Source organism: Botryllus schlosseri, chromosome 3 (assembly GCF_051294905.1).
Source record: "Botryllus schlosseri isolate E-star chromosome 3, Bs_hap1, whole genome shotgun sequence".
NCBI classification, from domain to species: domain Eukaryota; kingdom Metazoa; phylum Chordata; class Ascidiacea; order Stolidobranchia; family Styelidae; genus Botryllus; species Botryllus schlosseri.
This window is the reverse complement of record NC_137238.1, coordinates 31,831,534-31,857,520: the sequence shown is the minus strand read 5'-3', so window position 1 is coordinate 31,857,520 and position 25,987 is coordinate 31,831,534. Positions and strand designations below refer to the sequence as shown.

Here is a 25,987-nt window from a genome sequence, read left to right as displayed (position 1 = left end):
GGAAAGCCGGTAATATTTGTCTAAATGCGTTTGAAAGTAGCCGTCGGCAAGTGGGCGGGGAATCGATGAAGTGGGCGGGCAAAGAGAAGCCAATAATCCTGATTGGTTGAAGCCGGTAATAATAAGCTAATGATTGGCTGAAAGACCGACTTTGTGAACACTGCTGGTAACGATTTTTGCGTGCTGTTGTGCAGTCGTTTCTGTTGGTGGCATTACAGACATGCAGCCTTTGTTATGTCATCAAGAGTCCATAGTACAACATCGCAACCGCCTAAGTTAATATCTACCTGCAGAAAGTGCTATGTATTGCACAGGTGCTCTCGCTAGTTGAGATACGAATAAACTAGATGCATGCATATTGCTACCTTCAACCTTTCCAAAAGTTACTGACAGTGAGTGAAACTCAAGTCAACATCTCAGTAGTACTTGTTATGACTGGTCGACGTTTCACCCATAAACAAACGCATATTACACTTTTTATTCACAATTGAATGAAGGCGAAAAGCACTATTTACAAAAGACATTAAAAAGGTACGTTGCAGATCAATGTTGCATTGTCAGGCACAAGTTGCAGATTACAGGCTTTTGATTAGAGTTGACTTCCTGCTGTCTCCAACTGTCTTCCTATGCTGTTCCACAGCTTGAAGCAGACTGTCTCTTTGTTGTTCATTTTCAGTCAAGATTGCAGCAAAGTCTGTGCTTAGCTTTACACCTCGTTCTGCGGCATCATTAACGACTTTGACAGAACTGATGTAGGAGCTCATTCTAGTGTAGGAATCTGATAAGTGCCAAACATCAACCGGTTGAGCTAGCCACGCCCCAGAGCATTCAAAAACATCAAATATGTACCACGACTGTGGCCCAATAAAATCAGACAAAGTAGTGTCCTTGTTGATGTGTACAGTTGCATTCAACGAGGGCGGGCCTCTCCTGAAACTTGAAGTTCGCTCTACCTGTAGGAGCGTCTTTGCCATGTTTTCTCGGGTTTCATTGCTTTCACTCGGCGAAAACAAGGCATATACAGCGGTTTCCTCCACGATATACCAGTCATGCTTTAAAAGCTTTTGTGAAGCAGCTGTGGAAACTTGTTCATCATGTTCCTTGTAACTCAACATGTCCTGGATGAATCTCAAGTCATTACCGGCTACATCACGACCGATGCTGGATGCAACCCAGGCAGGGATATAAAAGAGAACTCAAAATAAATTGAAGCGATGCAGCAGTTCCACTTCTTCAGATTTGTAATGTAACTGATCAGCCCACATGAACATCTTCTGAGCATACAGAATTGTGCCCATCCACCTTGCATGGTGTGTTGCACCAGGTTTGTGATGATGTATATCTCCATCTGCACCGAGAAGAGCTAGAGCATTAGTCACACATTGTTTGTAGTCATCCCGCGTGAAGAAATCTTTTCTGGCGAGTAGTAGCTTGAAGTTCTCAACTGTCATTGCTGCTCGTTCTTTAAAGCATATAGGAATAGTCAGAGTCTTGAATTGCCGTTTTCTGTCAAGACTGCTCCAGCTCTTAATGTGGGCAAACCATGTGTTCTCTGGTCCGGTTGTTGCTTTTCCAAATAAACATTTCCAGACGTTTTTGACTACTAGCTCATACACATGGTGCCGACACACATGGTAAAAAAACCTTCTTTCCTAGAAGGTCCTCAAGGATCTTCGCTGCACCCTTCTTCCAGCCGCTGTTGCTTGCTGTGGTGTCAAAAACCAAAGCTGTTACAGCATCTTGTATATCCCACTTTTTAAGTATGTCGAAAGTAGTTTCAGCTTGTGTCTGACCTGCCGCATTTTGTATCTTCTGAATTCCAAGTAGTTTTCCTTCCGAGTATTGAGGTTGACAACATAGAACAATTGACAAAGCTTCATATCGATTTCCTAATCTATCCTCTGTGAGCTTTCCATACCAATGAATGGCAACATGCTGTGGTCTATTTTCGGCAAATTTTTCCAAAATGTCCTGAGATATTTCCAGGCGATTTGTTTCCCTGGCTCTCTTCATTGAAGATCTTGACAGGGAGAACATGGCTATATCTCCTCCACAAGCCTTAATAAATGCTCCCATCAGCATCGTTGCATCGTTGTCAGTTACTTGCAATCGATCCAGAGGTTGGGAAACATGCGTATTTTTCATAATATTTTTAGGTGCCATCAGTTTAATGGATTGGGTCGAGGTGCCAAGTCCAACATCAGCATCATAGTCAGAACTTGAACTCAAACTGTCACCCTCTTTTGAAGATGACGATGATGCTAAAACAACATAGTCACAACTTGAGTCGTGTGAAACGTTTTCAACAGTTTGATCTGCAATGGCTGCTGTTTTCTTTTTGAGGTCTTTAGCCAGAATTTTGTCTCTTCCCAACATTATTGACTGGCGAGATTGCCGTTGATCTTCATAAAATGCTATGTCTCAAGCTTTCTTTCATGTGATAGATAAATGTCATTTTTTATTGATGTTATGGCATCTCTACTTCAAATATCCCACAGCTTGTCCAAATCATCAGTGAATTTTCTCCTCTTACCCTTGGGATCACTTTCCTGTTTCGGATTCTTCTTCAGATCACGCCATCTTTCGTGCAGGTTTTGAAGTGATCGCACCACATCATTTCTGCATTGTCGCAATTCTCGCCATTTTCCACACTGTCATTACATCATCCACCACCACAGTACATAGTTCATGAGTAGGGGTTGACTGAGGACAATGCTCTTTCAGATGCAGCAAGTAACTCATTACTTCTCGTATAGTAGGTAATCTCGAGCCACAGATGTAATCGCAAGTATATCCGACCAAGTACTGCTCAGATTTGGATCTTGTTCTTCGCTGCGGCATGTGTGCAACCTTTCGCCGTTTTGCCTCTGCCATGACTGCACTATTGTTGCTCCAAAGCATAAACTACTGCTATCGACTGTGAAGCATTCAAAGAACACGTGTTACAGTACTACTAATGACTCATCAACACACAACGCGCTTGTACAGAACCGCAACCGCTACTAACAGACTCTACCTCAGCAAAACAGACTTTCAATTTAGTAAAGCGAAGCTACCGAATCCGAGTCAGCTGTTGCAGTAATCAGTGAAGCTTAGCCGATTACCCAATCAAGAACCGTGGTTTCGTGATTGGCCGCCTCTGCTGTCGGTTGCCCGCCCACTCTTCAACAACGACTTTCAAACGCATTTAGACAAATGCTAGCGGCTTTCCTGGGAGCTTCTTTCAAGCCCATTATTGTTTTATAACAATAATCTAAAGAATAAGCGATGGACACGCAGAATTCCAAACATTTTCCAAATTTTGAACAACCCTACAGTGATTATACGTGGATGCTGCACATTATGTGGTTGTCTTTTGACAAACTAGCCCAAATAAAGCGTTTTTGTGACTAACTCGAGGCTGAAACTATCTATTTAGAGGACGATGCCAAAACTGCCAAAAATAAAAATCGAAAAATGCCAAAAATAAGTTATTTTTGGCATGTGCCAAAAATAACACGGCCTGCGCATTAGTATTCGATGTCATTCTGTTTTGCGATGTCACTGTTGAACAATGATGACATACCAATCGCTAATCATTATACACCTAACGGCATTGTCTCTAAACGATAGTAGATAGCAGCCGAAGCCCGCGACGCGATAGTTCAAGGCCAGCGACATCTTTCGCACGTGGCCTATTACAGATGCGATTGCTCAGGTCAACGATTACGTCGTGCGCATCCGGCCTGTTGGAGATGCGAATGTAGTGTTTAGGCCAGCGATTACATCTCGCACACATGGCGTGTTGTATATGTGATTGTTCAGGCCTGTCGTTGACGCGGTGAATTAGGGAGGATTGCCACGCATGCGTGCGGATAGAGGTAATGATGACATACCAATCGCTAATCATTATACACCTAACGGCATTGTCTCTAAACGATAGTAGATAGCAGCCGAAGCCCGCGACGCGATAGTTCAAGGCCAGCGACATCTTTCGCACGTGGCCTATTACAGATGCGATTGCTCAGGTCAACGATTACGTCGTGCGCATCCGGCCTGTTGGAGATGCGAATGTAGTGTTTAGGCCAGCGATTACATCTCGCACACATGGCGTGTTGTATATGTGATTGTTCAGGCCTGTCGTTGACGCGGTGAATTAGGGAGGATTGCCACGCATGCGTGCGGATAGAGGTAATGATGACATACCAATCGCTAATCATTATACACCTAACGGCATTGTCTCTAAACGATAGTAGATAGCAGCCGAAGCCCGCGACGCGATAGTTCAAGGCCAGCGACATCTTTCGCACGTGGCCTATTACAGATGCGATTGCTCAGGTCAACGATTACGTCGTGCGCATCCGGCCTGTTGGAGATGCGAATGTAGTGTTTAGGCCAGCGATTACATCTCGCACACATGGCGTGTTGTATATGTGATTGTTCAGGCCTGTCGTTGACGCGGTGAATTAGGGAGGATTGCCACGCATGCGTGCGGCAATGAATGATTAAATTCCGCTCGTGTATAAACGGCTAACTAACTCAGCAGGAGATCGCTTTCTGTTGTGCAGCGCAGACGCTATACTTGGCAACACCCTTCTCCAGGCGCGTAGCCAGCCGAGAAATGAGGGGGTTGAAATAAAAGGGGGGGTTCGATTTATTTCGAATTTAGTAATATAGCATCAATCCATTAGGGTTAAGTAGGCCTGCATGCATAAATAACAATTATACAACATCCTCGTGTGGGGAAGCGAGTGGCGCAGTTGGTTAAGCGTCACGACACCAATGGCAGTGGTTCTAATCCCGGTTCGAAACAACTTCTATGTGTCGGAGGTTGTCTGGGCTCCTCATCGCCGATCCTGCTGTACTAGCAGTGTATTGAAAAAGCCCAGAAACAGAGTACAAGCCACGCTCTTAAAAATGTCGGCAGCCGTGACTCGAAAGACGGACGCATGCAAGAGGACATGCCTGAAGAGTGAATGAAAGCGTGATTGAAAGACGTCCCATGAGCAAGCTGAAGATGAAGATGAACATTGAACATTCATAACTGTACAAAGTCAATGCATCTGAACTGTACAATAAATCTGTGTTGTGACGCACAAGGCCTAAACGGCGATAAGCGTCACTGTGGTACCGTGTGTAATAATAATAATAATAACATCCTCGTGTTGACGATTATACGCGTATAACAAGCTTGTTGACGAGTCCGGAAGTGCTGTTAATTAGCGACTACCTGATCTGTCGTGAACAATTAAATACGAGCGCATATCAACGCGTCGAACAATTAAATACGCGTCAGCGGTGTCTTACAAAAGCCTGGAGGTGGGCCGTGCTATAAGTCGGCAGTTACGGAAAATAAGAAGAATATCGGCCTGGTGTAAATGACCATGTAGTCGACAAACACCATGAATACCCCAAAAAAAACAAACAAATTAAATACGCGCGCTCAAGTCTTACGCAGACTCGGCGACGATTTGTGCAAGTCAAAATGTACGAGTTTTTATGGACAATGTGCTATATGTGGTTCAAACTCAAGCCTTGACACACAGATTCTGATGGTTATGTTCAAGTATTAGCGGAAATCAATTACGCATGTGTAATTGTGTACGCACGCGTCGTAGGCTACATGTTTGCGGACATTCGATGTCATTCAGTTTCAAGATGTCACTCTTCAATCACAATCGCTAATCAGTATATACTTAACGGCATTTTATCCAAGCCATCGGGAAATAGGAGCCAAAGCATGGTAGGCCCGAGACGCGGTAGTTAAGCTAGCGATATCTTTCATACTAGGCCTATTGCAGTAGCGATTATGTATAGGTCAGCGATGATATCGTGCGCACCAAGCCAATGCAGATGCGATTGTTCGGGCCAGCGGAACTAGGCTTGTTAGAGACGCGATAAATCAGGCTAGCAACGATTGCCGAGCGCGCCAGGGCTTTGGAGCCGGAGCTGTGCATTTTTACCGGAGCTGGAGCCGGAGCCAGAGCTCTACATAAAATTCAGCCGGAGCCGGAGCTGGAGCCAGTTATTTGAGGGGTAGCTCCGGCTACGACGTATTTCATAAGATGCTATTATATATGCAACAACCATATCTGCTGAGTAGGGCTGGGCAAAATCGAGTACCTGGGTGATTCGATTCTGAATCACGTAAAATCCTTCGAGTCGAGTATTCGAGTATCACTCATTATGACGCCACAACCTAGTGTACTATGTCAAAGTTCAAATATGTACCTTTTATGCCACCACGAAGAACATAATGCCTCTTATCCGTCACATTCAAGATACTTTGGTATTTTTTCGACCATCCCGATTTCATTGCACTTCTTGACAATGTTGTGGGATGATCATGACTTCGGAAATGTGTTATTTCCAGTAACGTTCCTAGCTTTGTACTATGTCTCGTATGCTGCGATACAGGCAATCAAGATTTTAAGGCTTCCTCATTGGAAAATAGTATCAAAACTATAACTCTGGTAAGTAAATTAACTTTTAGTTGCGAGGAACGTATAATTTTAGTACTCGAAAAAATCGTCTTTTACTACTCGACTCGAATCATTAAAATTATTACTCGATTCAGATTCGAGTACTCGAATCATTGTGCCCAGCCCTACTGCTGAGTTCACATAATTCAACAGCAGGCCTTCGCGAAATCAAGAATCTTTTTCTCTTTGGCGCTACCTTTTCCGACTAACCATGTTCCTGGGGATTTAACAGCAGAGCAGTCGTATGTTCAATGTTCAATTTTCATACATTAGTGCCGAACCTCGGCATGCGAAATATGCCTGTGAATATTGTGGGTATTCGGCACCCCGCAACTCCCCCCACCTATACACCTGCTCTTCTCGCTAATTGGCAGCGCGTAACACTGATAATGCGAATTACGGGGCATGATGGCTGAATGTGATGCGCGATCAAAACAAACATGTAGAAAGGTGTGATTTCAAGTTATATTTCGAGGGAGATTGTTGTACCTATGCATAATACGCACCCACGATTTTAGGACAAAAAATCGGGAACATTTTGCGCATAACACATTGAAAATTACGGTAAATATTATATCACAATGGATGTTGTATTGAAAGCTATATTCTTACAGATCGTGGAACTATCTCTTCACAGGTGATACCAGTACTGATGTGTTCCTGTGGTAGCCTATTACTGGTGTTGTACCACATTACCGCACATTTTGCTTTTATGCCTAATCATGCAACAAAATCTTCTTTGTAGAAAAAAGATAGGCCTAATCCAGCACCTGGCTGAAAACTAGGGTTGGATTATCCGGATAACCGTTAACCGGTTAACCGCAGGTTTTTTTATTATCCGATATCCGGATATAAATCTGCCGGTTAACCGGATAAAATAGTATCGTTAATAATGTGTTTTAAACTTTTAGAAAGCTTCAATAAGTCGTATTATCAGTGTTTTGCGCGGCCAATTAGCGAGAAGCGTGTCGCCAATTAGCGGAATACGTCAATGCACTGTGTAACGCGATGGAATCTCCCGCTGAGAAGATCACCACATTAGGTCTTTCATTGACGCGAACTCGGCTATCGTTGCTGGCCTGGTTTTTCGAGTCTTCAACAAGCCTATAGTTCCGCTGGCAGAATCACATCTGCAATAGGCTCTGTGCACATTATACCATAACTGGCCTACATAATCGCATCTGCATTGGCTTGGTGCTCACGATATTATCGCTGGCCTGCACAATCGCATCTGCAATAGGCATGGTACGAACGATATCATCGCTGGCGTAACCATAGTCTCGGGCCTGGCATGCGTTGGCTCCTATCTCTTGGTGGCTTGGAGTCAATGTGCCGCTGAGATTATTATGATCAGCGATTGTGATTAGTGAGTGACATTGCGAAACTGAATGACATCGAATGTTCGCATTCCGGAAACATGTTCGTGCGTGCAAGCGTAATTGATTTCCGCTGATACTAAATTCGAAAAAAATTGAAACCACCTCGTTTTATTTAAAATACACCCCCCTTATTTTTCGGCTGGCTACGGGCCTGATCATGTGAATTTCTCATGGAGGAATTAGAGCGAGCTATCATGTCGGCCTCAATTCCGGCGTCAGCTACTCGTCCTACCAGTACTGGACACCTAAGCAGAAGAATGGGCAAAAAGGAAGCGCTGCTTACTATATTCAGCCTTGCTTACTATAATCCAGCCCATTTTGTGGAAGCAGAAAGAGCATTTAATACGTGTTGACTCTTTGTTACAAAACTCTGGCCCCGGCTACAGGATGCCACTATTGATGGGTGTGCTTTATAAGGAGGGAGCTGCAATTACACTGTGTAATGATTTGGCGATCCATTTTTCATGCAGACCTCGTGAAATCGATTATCTCACTTAGGATTCACTATCCGGTTAACCGGTTAGCTAAATTCCAAATATCCGGATATATCCGTTATCCGGATAGTGAAAATTATTGATATCCGAACTAACCCTACTGAAAACTTCACGTGGTGTGCTGGCTTATTACTATTGTTAGCCGTTTTGGCGGGTCATCGCCCCCCTATCGCCCCCTGTCGCCCCCTTTGTCCATTTTCGCCCCCCTATCGCCCCCTTCGTCATTTTCGCCCCACTGGACCGCCAAATCGCCCACGTTGGGAACCACTAATCTAACCAAACTACTGAAAGTCGTTGTCAATTTGTATGATGTTCACTGAATGCATACTAGAACTACCGGTATTTGTGCAACGCACACGATCAGACAAATTGGAAAATTTCCCATTTTCATTCGTCAAAGTAAATGTCGTCACAATACTCGGTCACTAAAAGACCTTTCTCGTATGTGATTGAATCGCCGGCAATTAACTAGCTAAATCAAACCCGTAAGAAATTTCACTCACTCATCGGATATTAAACAGCGTCGCTTAATCGGTGTAGATCGTTTTTCTAAATACAAATCATATCCATCCAGCAGAAAACAATTTTGACCCGCTTGGTAATGAAACCGAGGTGTGCTTTATGTTTAGTTATGCTTAGAAGATTGGTTGCATATCGCGAAAAATAATATACCACTCATATTGATACTGTTACTCCATTGATCGGTATTTTCAAACGAGTCGATTTTCAGACCAGTAAAATTTATTATTTGAGTTGTGTGTAAACTCATACGTATTTCAACATCACAAAGACATCGATAAAAAAGTATACAATCAAACGCAACTAGTTTTACTTTTGAAGGCTGTGTATGATTATCCCACACAACTCATATCTTACCAAAGGTATATGGAAGATATTTACGACACAAAAATATTCGACGTCACTCGATATTCTTATATTACGATACTACAGAATGTTCGACTACGCTTTCAAACTGTTTCGATATCACAAGAACTTTAGTGTCTGAATGGATGTTCAATGTTCATGTATCTTAATAACCAAATAGTTCAACACATAACTAGTACTTACAGGAACATCAGAGTTGTTTACACAAAAGTTTGTATGTGTACAGTATGTGAATACCATGTGTAAGTCCAGCACAATTGCGGTATCCATCCGAGTTCAGTTAATACAAATTTATTACAACGGAGCCACGTAAACTTTCGTGAAAGAAAAGCATAGTCACTTTCCGAGGGTTTCGTCAAAGTGATAGCAATAAATCAGCTACTCCAACAACAGAGTACATATGTTTTCTAGTCACGGTCCTTACATCATTCACACAAATCAATCAACTTTGTTAACGAAAAGTGCTGAGTCATCACATGATTGTCCTCATAACAAAACAGCTAGAAGATATTATCATAGATTCATAACTCTTTGCACACCAGTGGCAAATTTTGCAATGGATATGTTTTGTAAATCGAATTGTTGTTCAGCGTCAAGTCTCCATGTCGAAGCGTACCTTTAAACAAGCGCAATTCAATTAAAACCACGAATCTATTTTCATTTTATCCCAAACTGTCACACACACAAAAAATTTCTTTCCCCAACTCATACTTGTAATCAATCACTTTCATCAAACACACAACTCAATAAAATTATTTACTTTCTACAACATCGTAATTCCGATTTAGTTGAACATGTAGTTGAGAAAATCTGTTTATTATTGTGCATCAAAATCATCGTATTCTGTTTACGGTGTTAGTGTGTGCTTCGTACCTGTGGACCTGTATTTACTCAGGATAGGATTGTTGTTTCATCTTTAGTCTTGGTTACTGGAAACAATTACATTTGTAAAATATTTTCTGATATCCGCGATACGCAGAGTGATTTGTACCAAAGTTGAATAAATTTCCAATCAAGAACATTTTAGACACGCAAAGTTTTACAACTCAATATGTTAATAACAATGGTACTGTAAAGTTTGTTGCTGTCACAATAAGCTTTATCACAACGCCGGGTCTAATTAACGCGAATAATTTAATAATCAAGTCATCATCAACTATTACATATGTCAAATCAATGTGTCACAATCCTTATGTTTACAGCATGATAACTTTCAATATAACGCCAGCGTTCGATTGTAAGAAATGAATTCCCAACTACGTTGATCAGACTTTCCAATCTCGTATACTCAAACATATTATGTTAATCTCAAGGTGCCTGCACCGAGTAGTAATTACTTTTGTCTTACAAAATATATCGAGTAGTAATTACTTTGTCTTGCAGAATATACCGCGTAGTAATACCTTTATCCTACAGAATAGTAACGACTTAAAGTTGAATAAGAAAGACGCATCGTCGGAATATGAATACAACCGAACTGGTTATGAATTTTAGGTTGTAGTGGTTGTATGTACTCGCGTAATCTTGTTTACTTTTCATATGGATACTGTTGAGTTGGTCTGGTAAGTTACAAACGGATTGACTTGACAAGGTTTTTGTATTTTACTCTTTTGCGTATGGCAAGATGTTAAAATGTTGAGATGTCATAGTGATAGTATTTCTGAAACTCTCTTTGACAAACGTAAAGACGGATCGCGAATAGAGTTGTAATGTGTCATTACTTGTTTCAAATCAATGTGCGTATAATCTCGAAATGTGACTGGGTGAAAGTTGGTAGTCATGTTTGTCAATCCTATTTCAATTCACACTACACCAAAATCAAAATATTTCATTTAGGGCGATCTCAATTTACCCATAGAACATCTCGCGAATGGATTCCGACGCCGTACTATAACATTCAAAATAATAACGATTCGAGGATTTTCATGATAGAGTTGGTAAGTGATTAGATGCGTGTTTTTGTTAAGAGTTTGAGTTCGAGTTGATAAATACAATGACTGCATAATGTACATACTTGTGATTCTTGATTCTTGTAGAGCTATTTGGTATTGATTCTATAAGTGTGAAAACAGCGGCGCGGAATGTGTGAATAATCCGATGTTCTTGAAAGTTGGTGACAGTAATATTCAGGTTACGTTCGAATCAACAGATCACGTTAAATGGATTTCTCAAAGGATTAGAGTTGGGCCGCATCAACACATTCAAATACGAATCAACTTGATTTGTGTAGTGAGTTTCATTTCAAGTTGACAAATTGACACATTGATTAAATATTATCATGATTCGTATCACGCAACCAAAGTTAACCACTATTCCAGAGGTGTGAAAACACTGACATAGCGATCGCCGGAAACTGTCAAATTGTTGGTTTTCGAATGACCGTCTGCGACGGTTCTGTGACAAACTAATTACCAAAATATTACCTTGAGAATGATTCCTACCTCTGTAACACGAAACCACGGGAGATGGCTATGTCTGAGGTGTTATCTTGTGAGCGATCGTAGGATTTGCAATCTATTTCACACCTTTTTGAAGTGTTAGTTTGTGAGCGCGGTTCTTGTTGGTTTTCGAACCGCCGTCTACGCTGGCTCTGTGACCGATTAATTACCAAAATATTACCATGCGAGTAATTTCTAGATTTAGCAAACTATTTCACACCTTTTTGAAATGTTAGTTTGTGTGCGCGGCTATTGTTGGTATTCGAATCGCCGTCTACGTCGGCTCTGTGGTAAACTATTACCAAATATTACCTTGCAAGTGATTCCTAGATTTAGCAAACTATTTTACACCTTTTTACTGCAAGTACGACATGCCGCCGCAGTCTATACCCGAAAGTACGAATCACCGCCGAGCATATAAGAATAACGATATATTGGTGTCACAATCACCGTAAACGTTAGGATTAACTCGAATCCGTCATATTTGATGATTTTGAATATAGAGATTAAGTAATGGCGTCGCTCATTCTATGCTTGATATTCAACACCACTTCATCAGAGATCCCTATACTTGTGACGTTGGTACACTATCAACAAGAATGGCAGGTCATCAACACGACGTATACCTGAAAGGGTGGTATCACCAACGAGACGGCAGGTCATCAGCGATAGGGACTCGAAAAGGGTTGGGGTCACCAACACGAGTTTCCACGGCAGGTCACGAGCGAACCCTATACCTCAGTGGTTCCCAACGTGGGCGATATCGCCCCCCAGGGGGCGATTTGGCGGTCCAGGGGGCGAAAATAACCAAAGGGGCGATAGGGGGGCGAAAACGGACGAAGGGGGCGATAGGGGGCGAAAACAACGAAGGGGCGATAGGGGGGCGATGGCGCGTTTAAACGGCTTTATTAGAGTCGGGACCGTAACTACCACCCCCCAGACCCACCAATTGGGGGTGGGGGGCCCGAAAACGAAGGAAGCCCAAAATTATTTCATGAATGAATGATGGAGTTATTTTTTTGAAATTCCTGCGACTTTTTCAAAAAATTTTCGCGCCCGGCGCGATTTTATATTTTCATGTATCTTGATGTTGGGGTCCCCATCACCCAACAAAAATACGCATGATTTATGGAAATGAGAGACTTCGGCGTCGGCCATTACTGCGTCACGACCCACCAAGACCTGTGAAGTTAGAGGCCATGTAACATGCGACTCCGAGAAGTGTGCCAGAACGATCAGCAGCGAGAAGACCTTGGCCGAAAAGGAATGCCCTTGTGCTGACCGAAAACTTCGATATATATACAAATATGTTTAATTGTCCATAGGCACCTCAATGGCCGGCGTCGAATGTTCCTGTCCTGGTGACCTTAACCCTACAGGACAAATGCCATCCCGCGAGGGAAAAATTATTTGCCAGTAAAGAAGTACCAATACGAAATCATGTGCGTCTTTTAGTTTGGTACGTTTTGACGATTTCCATATCTTCTGACATAGCAGATATAGGAGGTCACGAAATAGCATCATGTAAAGAAGTCAATATAACAACGATTCCGCCCGAAGATGTTTATTATAATTTAGGGGTCCTGCCTTTTCCAACATACCACATCGACCATATTGACCGATTCAAACATTAATTATATAAATTTGTCGCGCTTCGCGCGTTTGGGCGAAATATGGTGACTCACCAAACAGGACATGAAATACGGTATAGCTGATGTAGCGACAAAAAGCCCACTGGCTGATGGGGGTCTTGGGTTTGGTTTATCACCATATGGGGCCAAAGACCAACGTTTTTTCGGTGGGGTGGGGGCTGGCTGGCGAAGTGCTGTTTTTCGGTTCCCAATATTTGGGGGGCGATGATCGGTGTGGAGCTTCAAAAGGGGGCGATGAGTCGAAAAAGGTTGGGAACCACTGCTATACCTGAAAGGGTGGGGTCACCAGATATCCCATAAGAAACAATGGCAGGTCAAGAGCGATAGAGGGGTGTAAAAGGGTGGGGTCACCAACACGAATTTCGAGGCAGGTCACGAGCGGGCCCATAAGAACCAATGGCGAATCACGACCGATCTACTATACTACTCACGTTTTGAATGCTCTGGGATCGGCTGAATCAGCGGGTGCTATAAGCTTGCAAATTAGGTATTTTTCCACATAATGTTTAAATTGTCATACTTATCCTCATTTCTGGTTCGAACTGTCTGTCCTTACGAAGTGGTTCGGCCTGAAAAAAACTTTTTGACTCAAAAACTGACAAATTCTTTCACGAAAAAACCTGATTTTTACCTAAATCTGGCCGTGTGGAGAGTTCCAGTATAGTTACATCGCGTATTATGGTAGAAATAATTAAAATCTGTTGTTGTAGTACAATAAAATATACTTTCCTTCATTCTCGGGTAGAAAATGTATGTCCTTACTAAGTAACTCACAAAGAATGAAAAAAGAACGTTCAATAGTAGCAGTTGTTGGATCGCAATACTGAAGTTGTCCGTGCGTACACTGCTGGTGACACACCGTGTTGCTCATTCTGACAATGGTGTCTACATCACCATTTTTCATAATACGCTTTTTGATATAAGAACCATGCAATGCCCACGCAGTCTTGCTTCAGTTAGGATTTTGCGGCACGTTGAGCATAACACCACGTCAATCTGTTTGTATTATTTCAATGTTTATGATGCACAATGAGCAGGCAATGGGCCGTCTACAACGGTAGGCCTATGAAGTGAGCTACAAGCTGTAAAATGTCAAATGATAAGTTCCGTGACACTGCAAAATCTACGATACAAACGAAATGCAGGTTGTAAATTTTTTTTGAATTTTGACATTTTTTATCTAACGCTACAATTTGACCCAATTTTGACTCTTTTTGACATGCCAAAAAGAAATTGCCCTAAGAACCACATAAAATCGGTATCTTCTGCCGCTTTCCCAACAATTTCGACGAGGACTTGCAAGGGAATATAACCTTACGCCTTAACGGTCTAGGCATGAATTGACAATGTATTCGACGTCTGAGTATTGCTACGTTGATATTGAGCAGAGTGCAAAACGGGTTTTCTACATGAAACAATTGTTATGCAGTTGTAGCCAATAGGGATGGTGTGAACGTGAGGTTCACTTTCGCGTTCTGTGTGTGAACCTCGGAAATTTAGAGGTTCACGTTCACAAACGAACCTTGGTAGGTTCTGGACTGTGAACCTTTTTCATATATTACCATTTTTCACGTCATTATAACATCTTTAGTTGAAATTCTTTGCAACTCAACTTCGCACTATTCTATGCATGACGCTGGCAGCATAAAAATAAACATCACCAAACGGGCATGCACCCGCCAATCTCAAATATTTTACTTACTTTGTTACAACAGTTTGCTCGAAATATCCAGCTTTCCGTTTGTGAGTATTTAGTGACTCTCTGCTGTGAGTTTGACCCGCAATCACACAACATCAAGAGCGAAATACCGTACATGTGGCATGAATAGGTAATTGGCGAGTGATGCTTATTCAACCAATCAATTAAATTTATGTCGTTGTCTAATGTAAAAATCTAGCAGGCGTGTCGGCTTAATCTTGATTTCATGTGTTTATTGTATCATAAAAAAATCCGTGCGATTGGGGTGTTGGCTACTGCTGTATAAATTTTTAATGAAGTAATATCGGTAGCAAGTATACCTGTTTTACACTCCGCTCAATATCAAGCTATGTCAGGAAATAGCAATACTCAGACGCCGAATACATTGTACGGTCTGGCCTAGACCGTTGAGGCCTATATTTCCTCGCCGGTCCTCGTCGAAATTGTTGGCAAGGCGACGAAAGATATTGATTTCAAGGGACTATTATATCATTTGATTGCCCCAGTTGATACATTTGGCGTCGTTTAAAACGTCAATATATGTACTTCAGCATTGTGGCATTATGTGGTTAATAATATAAGCTATCCCTTCACTAAAATGTAGGGCTGGAATCAGCAATATGACGTCACGTGACGTCATGAGGTTCACGTTCGCGTTCACACAGAACCTTTCAAAAAGGTTCGCGTTTACACGAACCTGAACCTTTCTGAGGTTCACATCATCCCTAGAGCCAACACCCCAATCGCACGGATTTGGCTTTTATGATGCGATAAACATATGAAATCAAGATGGATTCCGTACCCTTGCTAGATTTTTAAATCAGACAACGATATAAATTTCATCAGTTGGTTGAATAAATATCATTCGCTGACTACCTATGTAGCGTATTTCGCTTTTGAAGTTGTGTGATTTTGGGTCAAGCTCATCATAGCAGAGAGGCACTGCATATTTGAAAAGAGAGAGCTGGATATTTCGAGCAAACTTTCGTAACATAGCAGGTGGAATTTTTGTGGTTGTCAATGTACGTACATGCTCGTTCAGGGTTGATTTTTTATGTTGCCAGCGCCATGCATTGAGTAGCACTATAGAGATTGTCCTACAATCTCTATAGTGGCACGCAGTTGAAATGCAATAAATTCTAACCAAATATGTTATAATGACGTCAAAAATTGTCATATATAATAAAAGGCAGTCTCATCTGTTTTCAATGAAAGAGGTCCTCAGTAGAGACGTCTATATGCCAAAGGTGAAAGCTGCTGCAAAATAATGGACCGTATAGCAGGGGTCACCAACGCGATGCCCGCGGGCCCCAGGTAGCCCGCGAGGACCAGATGAGTAGCCCGCCAGCCTGTTTTAAACATAGATCGAATAGCAGTATTTACCCAAATTTACCAGGCTCCACCTCCACCTCAAAGCCCACCAGGCTGCAGCAACTTTTGGTGCCTTGTTAACATGGAAAAGTATAGTGGTGCATGCGCAGCAGCTACGGACGTTGCAAGCGTGTTTGGTTCTATTAATCGTTGTGAATCAGTCTTTTCGGACATTTCATCAAAAACAAACAAAGAACACGCCTCACTAATGCACATCTGGAATACTCCTTCAAAGTTACAGTGTCAAGTTTTATACCAGAGTACAGCGCACTAGTTATTAGCAGGCAATGCCAGGCTTCTCACTGACTGATATAGAAACAGATAACATGTGTCCACGTCCAGTCTAAAGTGTGACATGATATATTATAAAATTTGAGTTGATTGTTGTTGTATAATTTATACTAACATGATGCGAAGCAATTTGTGATGGCTTTAGTTTGTTCATGTGAGATGTTTTGAATTAAAAGACTCTCTTACCGCAATGTGATTCTTGCCCAGTGCTGAGAACATCAAAATTCAGTCTGTTACGGGTAAACGACAGGAGTAAATGGTAGCCCGTCGCTTCAATCAGTACCCAAGAAGTATAGCTCTTGGTTGCAAAAAGGTTCGTGACCCCTGCCATAGAGTCATCAGACATGGCATCTTGCTATAACAATTCAACAATTTGGAAAAGTGATTCATCCGTCATCGAAAAAAACAAATTATTGGTGAAAACAACCACTGTTACCGGTCTGGATTATGAGCTCTCTATTGCGTTCATGTTATCCATGAACACTCTTGGCTATTGAGAACATGACGTCATTTCTGTAATTCCAACTGAAAGACTTGGAAATTATGATTACTCGTAAGACAGTGAAGCAAACTATCACATACGACATTAACAAAACAGAACTATTGTTGGTTGCTCGCTACCCGGACTTTTATTATAAGTATCTGATACATATTATGTTGGTGGCGCAACATACTTTGTTAACCTTCGAGATTTTCAAGTACGAACTCGATGATCAAAATTGATTAATGCACGCAAGCTCATTTTGTAATATACAATCTGCAATTCTCACATTAGGGTAGCATTTTCGTTGAATATTCTTGGGTGTGGTGTTGCCATTTGTATCAATTGGACTTCCACCGTAGTATTTTGCTTTGTGTCTTTGGGCAGACCAATACATTGGTTTCTCAGATAGCGGGTTGACATTCCTTTAAGTTGAGAAATATTATGCAACCTAATAATAATGCGGATGCATAATACGTTGCTTAGAATTTTATAATCAATAGTTTAGGTGCTTACCATACAATTTATTTCCGGGGTCGGACAACAAATATTCGACAACCACTGCTTTATAGACTATGACCGTTCTCTTTTATTCAACAAGATAACTGCAGCAATACAACTGGTCTATCGTTTATTTGCAGGCCTGTTTATTTTTGGATTTCTCCAAAAATAACAAAAATAGCTTAGTTTTGGATGTTTTCAAATTTTATTTTTGGAGAATCTCCAAAAATAAGAAATGAAGGTGTTTTTAGACCTAATTCTACATAGAAAACTTCACCGAAAGTATGTTATTATCATGTATTCATGTTCATCGACATTATCAGTGATCTTGATCTAACTTTCTAATACATTCGTCACAAAGTCTTTGGCCTGGAGAATGCCCTCCAAATAAAAATCAGTGGGTGACGCCAGGTAGAGACCTTTCTCCCAGTTGATTTTCGGGAAATCGGCTTCGACCGTCGCAGTTGTGGAAAACATCGAGCCATGTGGTTCTAAAGAACTGTCGCTCGTCAATAATGCGCTTGAAAGTGACGTCCATTTTGTATCGGACTAACATGGATTGGAATTGCTCTTCGATATTCTGTATCTACTCAGGTGTCCTCTTTGTTGGACAGCCCACCCCGGTGTTTGTCGATCAATTCACTGAGCTGCAAATAAAGTAGCTTACAAATATTATGTATCACTCTTGTTTAAATTATTAGAATCTAAAAGAGCGAGAAGTGTTTGTTCCGTCCTGCCTACGAGGTTGCACCACTTGGTGTGGTAGACAGGGCAGAACCCTTTCATTCTCGGCCACTTCAATTTTCTTTATGCCGTTGATGAGCCCTGCTATAAGGCTCCTGGCTGCCTCGAACGTGGATTGCTTCTCTTCTTCGTCGATATTATCGAGAAGATCGAGGACTGCACACTCTGGTCCTCCACGAAATTGCGTGACTCAGTGAACTTGATAGTCCTAGGACTATAGGACCTTCCTTGCCGCGGGTGTCATTGTCCCAGTCCTCAGCTGAGCACCGAGCTCGAAGGCGTTCGACCAGACGAGGGAGCTCATCCTGATGCTCCACGATCAGATGGCCAAGTCCATGAATCTTTGTGACGGTGGTGCTCAGCTCTGTGGCCATACGCTCGAGGACGATTAGTTGGATCCACTACTGCAGCGGAGGTGCACAGGCCGGACTTTTATCGTTTATAACCCCGAGGAGTTTGGTACGGTGTCTAGTCAACCAAGTGGTCATTTTCTTAGTTGACAACCAACATGTGTCTACAAACTTGGGGCACATACTTTTCTTTTCCTGGATCAAGTCCTGTTGCCGTTGGAGGTAGCCATTCAGTCCCATCATCGTGGGGACAAAGTTAATGTTGTAGAGGTGGCGGTATTCGGCCTGCGTCACAAGGTCCCGCCCGCACCACACTCACACGATTTCATACCATGCCGCCTCTTTAACCCTTGTCGTGTCGCCTCTGATCCTTCCAGAGAGTGGAAGTGCCTACTTTTAGCGTTTCGGAGACCCCCTCCCGCATACACATGCTGTTTTTGTGTGTGTTTGTGAGTTTCCTGGTTGTTTCAATGGTATTTACACTGCTCTGACTCGTGCATTTCACTAAAAAACTTGAAAAAACATCATCCAAAAAAAGCTTATTTTTGGATGTTTTCAAATCTTATTTTTGGAGAATCTCCAAAAATAAAACCCAATATCCAAAAATAAACAGGCCTGTTTATTTGTCAATGATAAGAGAGGACGAGATCGAGATGTAGTTAGTATATATTTGTATTATAACTACAACAATACAACTGGTACCAATGTTCCCTCTAAGCTGCGCATGTGCAGAAATGCGCAGTGCTGACACGGTCTCTGCGCACAAAAAATCCAAGGGTCTTCGCAGTGAGTTGGTGAGCGTGCGCAGACTCACCAAAAATTAGAGGGAACATTGACTGGTACACAGAGGTGGTCAGCAACGAAGTACTTCTAATTTTTGAAGTACTTGAAGTAGATTTTGCTTACTCGCACTACTTCGTAAGTATAGTTATGATTTTAGACTACTTCTGCTTCTACTTGACAGTTTTCATTTTTTTAGGGAAAGATAGGCGTAGAATACCTTCTTACTCTCTTGTCAACCACCACTTCTACTTCTACTTGAGTAGAAATTCCAGCTTTACTTCTACTTCTACTAGAGTAGCGAGGGTGACTACTTAGACCACCTCTGTTGGTACATCCTTCAATTGTCAATCATCAGAGAGGATGAGATCTAGTTGTTGATATTGGTATTTCATCATGCAAAACACAAATAGATTGTGATGAGATTAAAGGATAGAAAGGTATTGACATGAAACTAGGTGTTTCAACCACACAGCTATTTTGCCAACGTTATAATATATCTAGAACGGGTTTTTGTTGAATCTAGTCTTATCTGATGAAGTATTGGCTGCCAATAGCGAAAATAATGATGATAGGGTGATAAGGTGTGAAGCAAAATTTCAGCATTTCCATCACGAGGACAAGACACCAAGAAAGTCCCATAGTACAGCATATAGGAACAAACAGATTTGGATCGAGTTCAATGTTGCCTATAATTTTGACGAGTCTGCGCACACTCACTAACTCACTGCGCAGAACCTTGTGCAACAGTGCGTAACGACTAAAAAAGGTCATCACTTCGGATTTTTTGTGCGCAACTTGGATTTGCAGTGCGCAGAGACTGTGTCACCACTGCGCGCGCAGCTTAGAGGGAACATTGGTCGAGTTGTCTTTGTCGTCATACGTGTCCAAAATGAAGTGAAAATGCCCCATTGTAATCAATTGAGGATATAGCGTAGCTTATTAATCTTTGGAGTCGGTCTGACATGTCCGTCTTTGAAATCGTTGAACATAATGTAAAGTTACATGGACTCGCATTCTTTCGTCGTTTATTGCACAATGAGCATCATAATGCTTTTGCGTATTGCGCAAGATTAACCCTGGCGAATTGCGTAAGCTTCGCAATCCTTTCGCGCATTACGCACAATAGCTACATTTCTGCAATATATTATATAGCAGTGTTAGTTAGTGATATAGTCCTCCTCAATGCGTGGTAATTGCCGGCGACAATATGTCTTGCTTTAAAACAATGGCGGGCAGATTCTTCAGTCGGCGGGCCGGATATGAAAAAACGAAGTACTTAGCGGGCTGGATTCCTGAATCGATACATTAAACGCGTATTTATCCACCTCTAGAATGATTAATCGTATATAATGTCAACTTTAAGTTTGAAGCATTAGCACTCAAGCAGTATTCAATGAATATATTAACGAAATGTACGTCAATAATTGTTGAAATCAATGTGACTTCTGTAGTCGATCAAAGTTGTGTACAGTACAGGTTATTTGAACTCTGGCTGTATGTTGGAAACAAAGGAAACAACGAACTAATATTTGTGACCGAATAAAAATGGAGAATAACATACAGTCACTATGATTTGAAGTCGTAAGCAAGTAGTGGGCCGTATGTTACCCGTACTTTCTCCATAATATGCGTTTTGTTATTACCGTTTAGGTTGAAATGTAAAGACGTGATATCGCGCGATGTGTGAAAACAAATTTCAAGAAGTTCTTTGTTCTTTGTGGAATTGGATTTTCAGCACTTGTTTATATCAAATCGCAGGCGCTAACTTTCAAAGCCCCACCACGTACTTCAAGAAATACAGCTGCAGAATTCGCTTTCAAGTAATAAAACTCCACCCAATTTCTAGATATAGTAGGATGGTATCATCAAGGAAGGTCATTTGTTGCTCTTTACCACTAGCCTACTGATGATATATGTTCCACAGATGACGGTTGCACGATAACTAGCTAAATTTGAAATTATGGGGTCCACGGTGGTTCGTGACGACCCACGACAAAAAAATTGAGAACCACTGCTCTAGAGTCCAGTTTCGTGTCAGCGCTCCAATTGGGTATCAATGAAAGAACGATGAACGATGAATAGACAATACAAAGTTAATACAAATGCGCGCGAGCTAATATAGCTAATGTCCTGGGGAATTGCTCGGATTTAGGCCACAGCATGCATCGTCTGCGCGTTTTGCGGGAGTGAAACTTAGAATGCAATATAATCATCCCGCAGTGACATTTAATGTGTGGCACGCTGGCTTACATCCCATTGTTCTGACGGAGCCCCGTGTGACTATTACGCTGTAACTAATAAAAATTTCAAAAGTGGGTGGATTAATGTAATGTTATTTTGCGGCCGGGCCCGCCAGTGAAGTACGCCTAAAAATAATGTAGCCGTCAATGCAGACTTGGACAGCTAGAAAATTTTCAGCTTTTTCGAATTAGATTAGAATTAGAATTAGAGCTAGAGAGTATTTTCCGAATTAGATTAGAATTAAATTGGAGCCTCACAATTTTTCCAAATTAGATTAGAATTAGAATTAGAGCTTCACAGCTCTTTCCCAATTAGAATAAAATTAGAATTAGAATTACTGAATTCAGAAAAACTTCGAAATTGAATGAAATTGTGTATGAGAAATAAATACAGCAAAGAATTCATTTCAAATAAAATTGCAGTGGAGTCTCGCATCCAAAAGAATGATTATTCTCTTATACCAAGCTTTGCTCGTTTTGCACTATAACAGGGGTCATCAATATACGGCCCGCGAGGTCATATTTTGCAGCCAACGATCAGCTCTGTGAATTTGGAAGAACACGAATAATGATCATTGCACATTACAACATTTATTATCATGGCGCGACGGACATGATTGGGCAATAAGCGTCACAATTGTTCAATAAAACAAACAAACAAGCTACTATGCCAGCATGGCTATTATTCGTCGCGCAATAACTACTATTTCTGTACGGTGTAAGTAATGCGATGGCGGCTTGGCATTGGATTTCCATGAGCGAGAGGGTATTCTTGCTAATTTGCTGCAAAATACCGCGGTCAAATAGGCATTTGAAGGAAAACAAAAATTAGATTAGAATTGAAATTAGAGCATAAGAACAATTCACAAATTAGATTAGAATTAGATTACTGGGATTTCGCTCTAATTTAGTGAAATTAGACAACTAGAATTATCTATTTGTCCAAGTCTGCGTCAATGTTCTAATATAGGTTATCATTATGGCGATTTATTTCGGCATGTCAAAAAAGTCAAAATTAGGTCAAATTGTAGCGTTAGGTCAAAAAATGTCAATATTGTTTGCAACGTTAAAACTTTTTTGCAACCTGCATTTCGTTTGCATCGTAGATTCTGCACTGTTGGTAAACTTATCATTATACATTTTATAGCTTGTAGCCTAGGCCTACCGTTATAGACGGCTCATTGTCTGCTCATTGTGAATCATAAACATTCGAATGAAACAAATAGTTCGACATGGTGTTACGCTCAACGTATCGCAATATCCCAACTGAAGCAAGACTGCGTGGGCATTGCATGGTTCTTATATCAAGAAGTGTATAATGACAAATTGTGATGTAGACACCATTGCCAGAAGGAAGTAACACGTTTTGTCACCAGCAGTGTACGCACAACTTCAGTGTTGTCAGCTAACAAATGCTGCTGTTGAAGGTTCTTTCTCCATTTTTGGCAAGCTACTAAGTAAGGACAGATACTGTTTATCCGAGAATGTAGGAAAGTATCTTTCGTTGTGGTACAGAATATTTTGATTATTTTTACCATAATGTGTTATGTAATTGCTGGAATTTTTCATATGGCCATATTCATATGGTTTCGTTAAAATAAAGTTTTTCATGTAAAAATTAGTCAACTTTTGAGGCAAAAAAGTTTTTTTTCTTCAGGCCAACTATTCCGTAAGGTCAGACAGTTCCAACCAGAGATTAAGATTAGTAGTACAATTCTAACATTATGTGGGAAAACACCTAATTTGAATAGGTTAGGTCAAATTTGGTCAAAATTAAGATTCTTAAGGTAAAACAATGTCATAATTTTGATTTTTTTAGGTCAGAACTTCCGTTTTTTAGGTCAAAATCTTCCGTTTTATAGGTCACAAAAATCCACTAGTTATCATTTTTAATTGACAAATTTCTCGCTACCTTCAAACCAGTCTTTCTTAACCGGTGTTCCCGGGAACCTGCGGTTCGCTACGCCAATTTCGGGGTTCCATGACAGTCACGACATACATTCAACAGATATATATGATTGGTTGCTGGCAATTAGGTCAGATTAGTAGTCTAATTGTGACTTCCATGGTGGTATGTCGTGTGCAGTAGCGTAAGAAGGGAGTTTTGGGTTCGAAATCCGAGCCCCGTCCTCTGAAACGCATATTCAATTTCAAATATTCATGAAGTCATTTATAAGTAGGCATGTTTTTGAAACTTTTTTTTATGATTTCTTATTTTTGCTAAAACTTTTTCGTTTTCTTATTTTAGCCATGGCGTCACGAATCTTCGATTGTGATGCCGCATTAAATTGACAATGACAATTGAAAATATAAGATGGCTCCTTGCACAAAAACGGATTCCGTCCCCTGTCTTAAACGGACCAAAATAATCTTTAACCAAGACTACATCGCTGTGCAGCATTTTTACGGTCGGCGGTCATCATCCTAAAAACATCCATTTGGTACCAAATACCCATATCTACGTACTATAACTGTTGATATGACGACAATTCCGAGTGTTCCAACCATTCCATATTGTATACGTCGATTACATTGGTTGCGAATTGTCCATAGGCTCATAATATATATCGTTTTCGATAGTACCAACAATTATGGCATAATTATTCAACTTTAAAATAAGATTTTGTACGATACATATCAACAATTTGCGATCGTCAGTATAGCCTATTTTTTTGTAGTACGTACCGAAAAATAGGGCAAGTATGAGGTGCGCAGAGGTGATATTCGTTCCCCGCCATCTCCTCATCTTGTATGGACGTGGTTTGATTTCGTCCTGACACCGAGCAATTTTACGCGATGAATTTCAGCTTCCAATAAATCACTGCAGGTAACTGACCATATACGTTAAGCCTATTCGTACACCTGTAAACGTAATATACGTGGTATACGATAAAAGTGGCACTGAGCTCCAATTATGATCTGGTCTCAAATTGAACAAAAACTCGGGAAAAATTTTGGCCGCAGCAGTTTTCTTAGGAAAGCCGTCGTAACGGAACTGAAGATAAATGATATTTTCGCAACGCTTATTCCACCCTAGCTGCCGCGGCTGCACGTCTGCTCCTTTTAACCCTTAATTCCTGGCACGATATCTCCACTACTGCACTTGAACGACCACGTTCATCAGACGGAAACAAAACGCCAAAATTGAGCCGCTTTTAACTGTCAGATTGTGTCTGGAGTTGCGTTTCATGACCTTATGTGTTACTTGAACCAGGGGTCGGCAACCTTCCGTATGCATGGTTCCAAATTATCAAATGATTTAGCGTTTCAACCAAGGGAACCTATCAACCACTTACATCCAGCTGGCAACGATATCGGTTACGTTACGCCAGTGATCCTTAAAGTATTGACCGCGCAGGATATAAATATTGTTCGCTACCTTACTAGCTAGACCAGGGCCCGGCAACCCGCCAAAAGGCGTGCCCACCATATTTAGTTTTGTCATATTTACGTTTCAAGTAAGGAATCACACCAACTAGCCTGCCGAAATGATTTTCGTCTATTAACTGAGAAATCTTCTCTTATTATGGACCGCAAATAAGCCCCCATCCTGATGCAACTCAACCTCCCTTAGAATCCTCTTTCCAGATCAGTAATATCCTGTTGAAACACTTCACCATATTCCTTGCTTACATCACTCATATTTGGACTGGGATATATGTGAGTGCAGGTAATGCGTTTTTAAGGACATGCCCAGTTGCTCACTTTGTTTTGTCGTGTACTGTTAATCCATTTTTATATATTATTTTGAGAGTAGCGTTCGGTGTCAGCTCGGGAATCAAACAAAGAAAACAAGAATGTTCTGTATAACTTCCTTGGAATCCTTTCAAGAAGCCCATTGTTGTGAGCACGGAACAATATTCGTAAGCAGTTTATTACTTCGGCTTATATGAACTAATACCTTGAATACGACACCAACAGCACCAGCAGTTAAGAAAACAGCAACATAAATGAAGAATGGTTCTCAGTACGCCAAACAGGTAGACAGTCCGCAATCATTACAGTGTTGGGATCAAGTCACTGCCTTCGAGTCACGAGTCATTTCGATTCATTGCACATTTTGACTCGAGTCAAGTCAAGTCAATCGATTATCGAAGGTGAATCGAGTCAAGACAAGTCACTCGATTTTTGGAGGTGACTCGAGTCAAGTCAAGTCAAGTCAAGTTAAGTCACGAGTCAAGTCAAAATTCAATTCAAGTTGCCTTTCCGAAGTATGAA

General features: G+C 41.2%; 1 protein-coding gene across 1 annotated transcript in view; it reads right to left on the bottom strand.

The window, feature by feature from the left end:
- Positions 1–24,649, bottom strand: part of LOC145436550 (uncharacterized) — a 70,557-nt gene extending 45,908 nt beyond the window's left edge. Inside the window, exon 1 of the mRNA XM_080313912.1 lies at positions 24,455–24,649. Coding sequence (XP_080170038.1) covers positions 24,455–24,515 — 61 coding nt within the window. The 5' untranslated portion in view covers positions 24,516–24,649. The remainder of the gene's footprint in view (positions 1–24,454) is intronic.
- Positions 24,650–25,987: the final 1,338 nt, after the last annotated feature.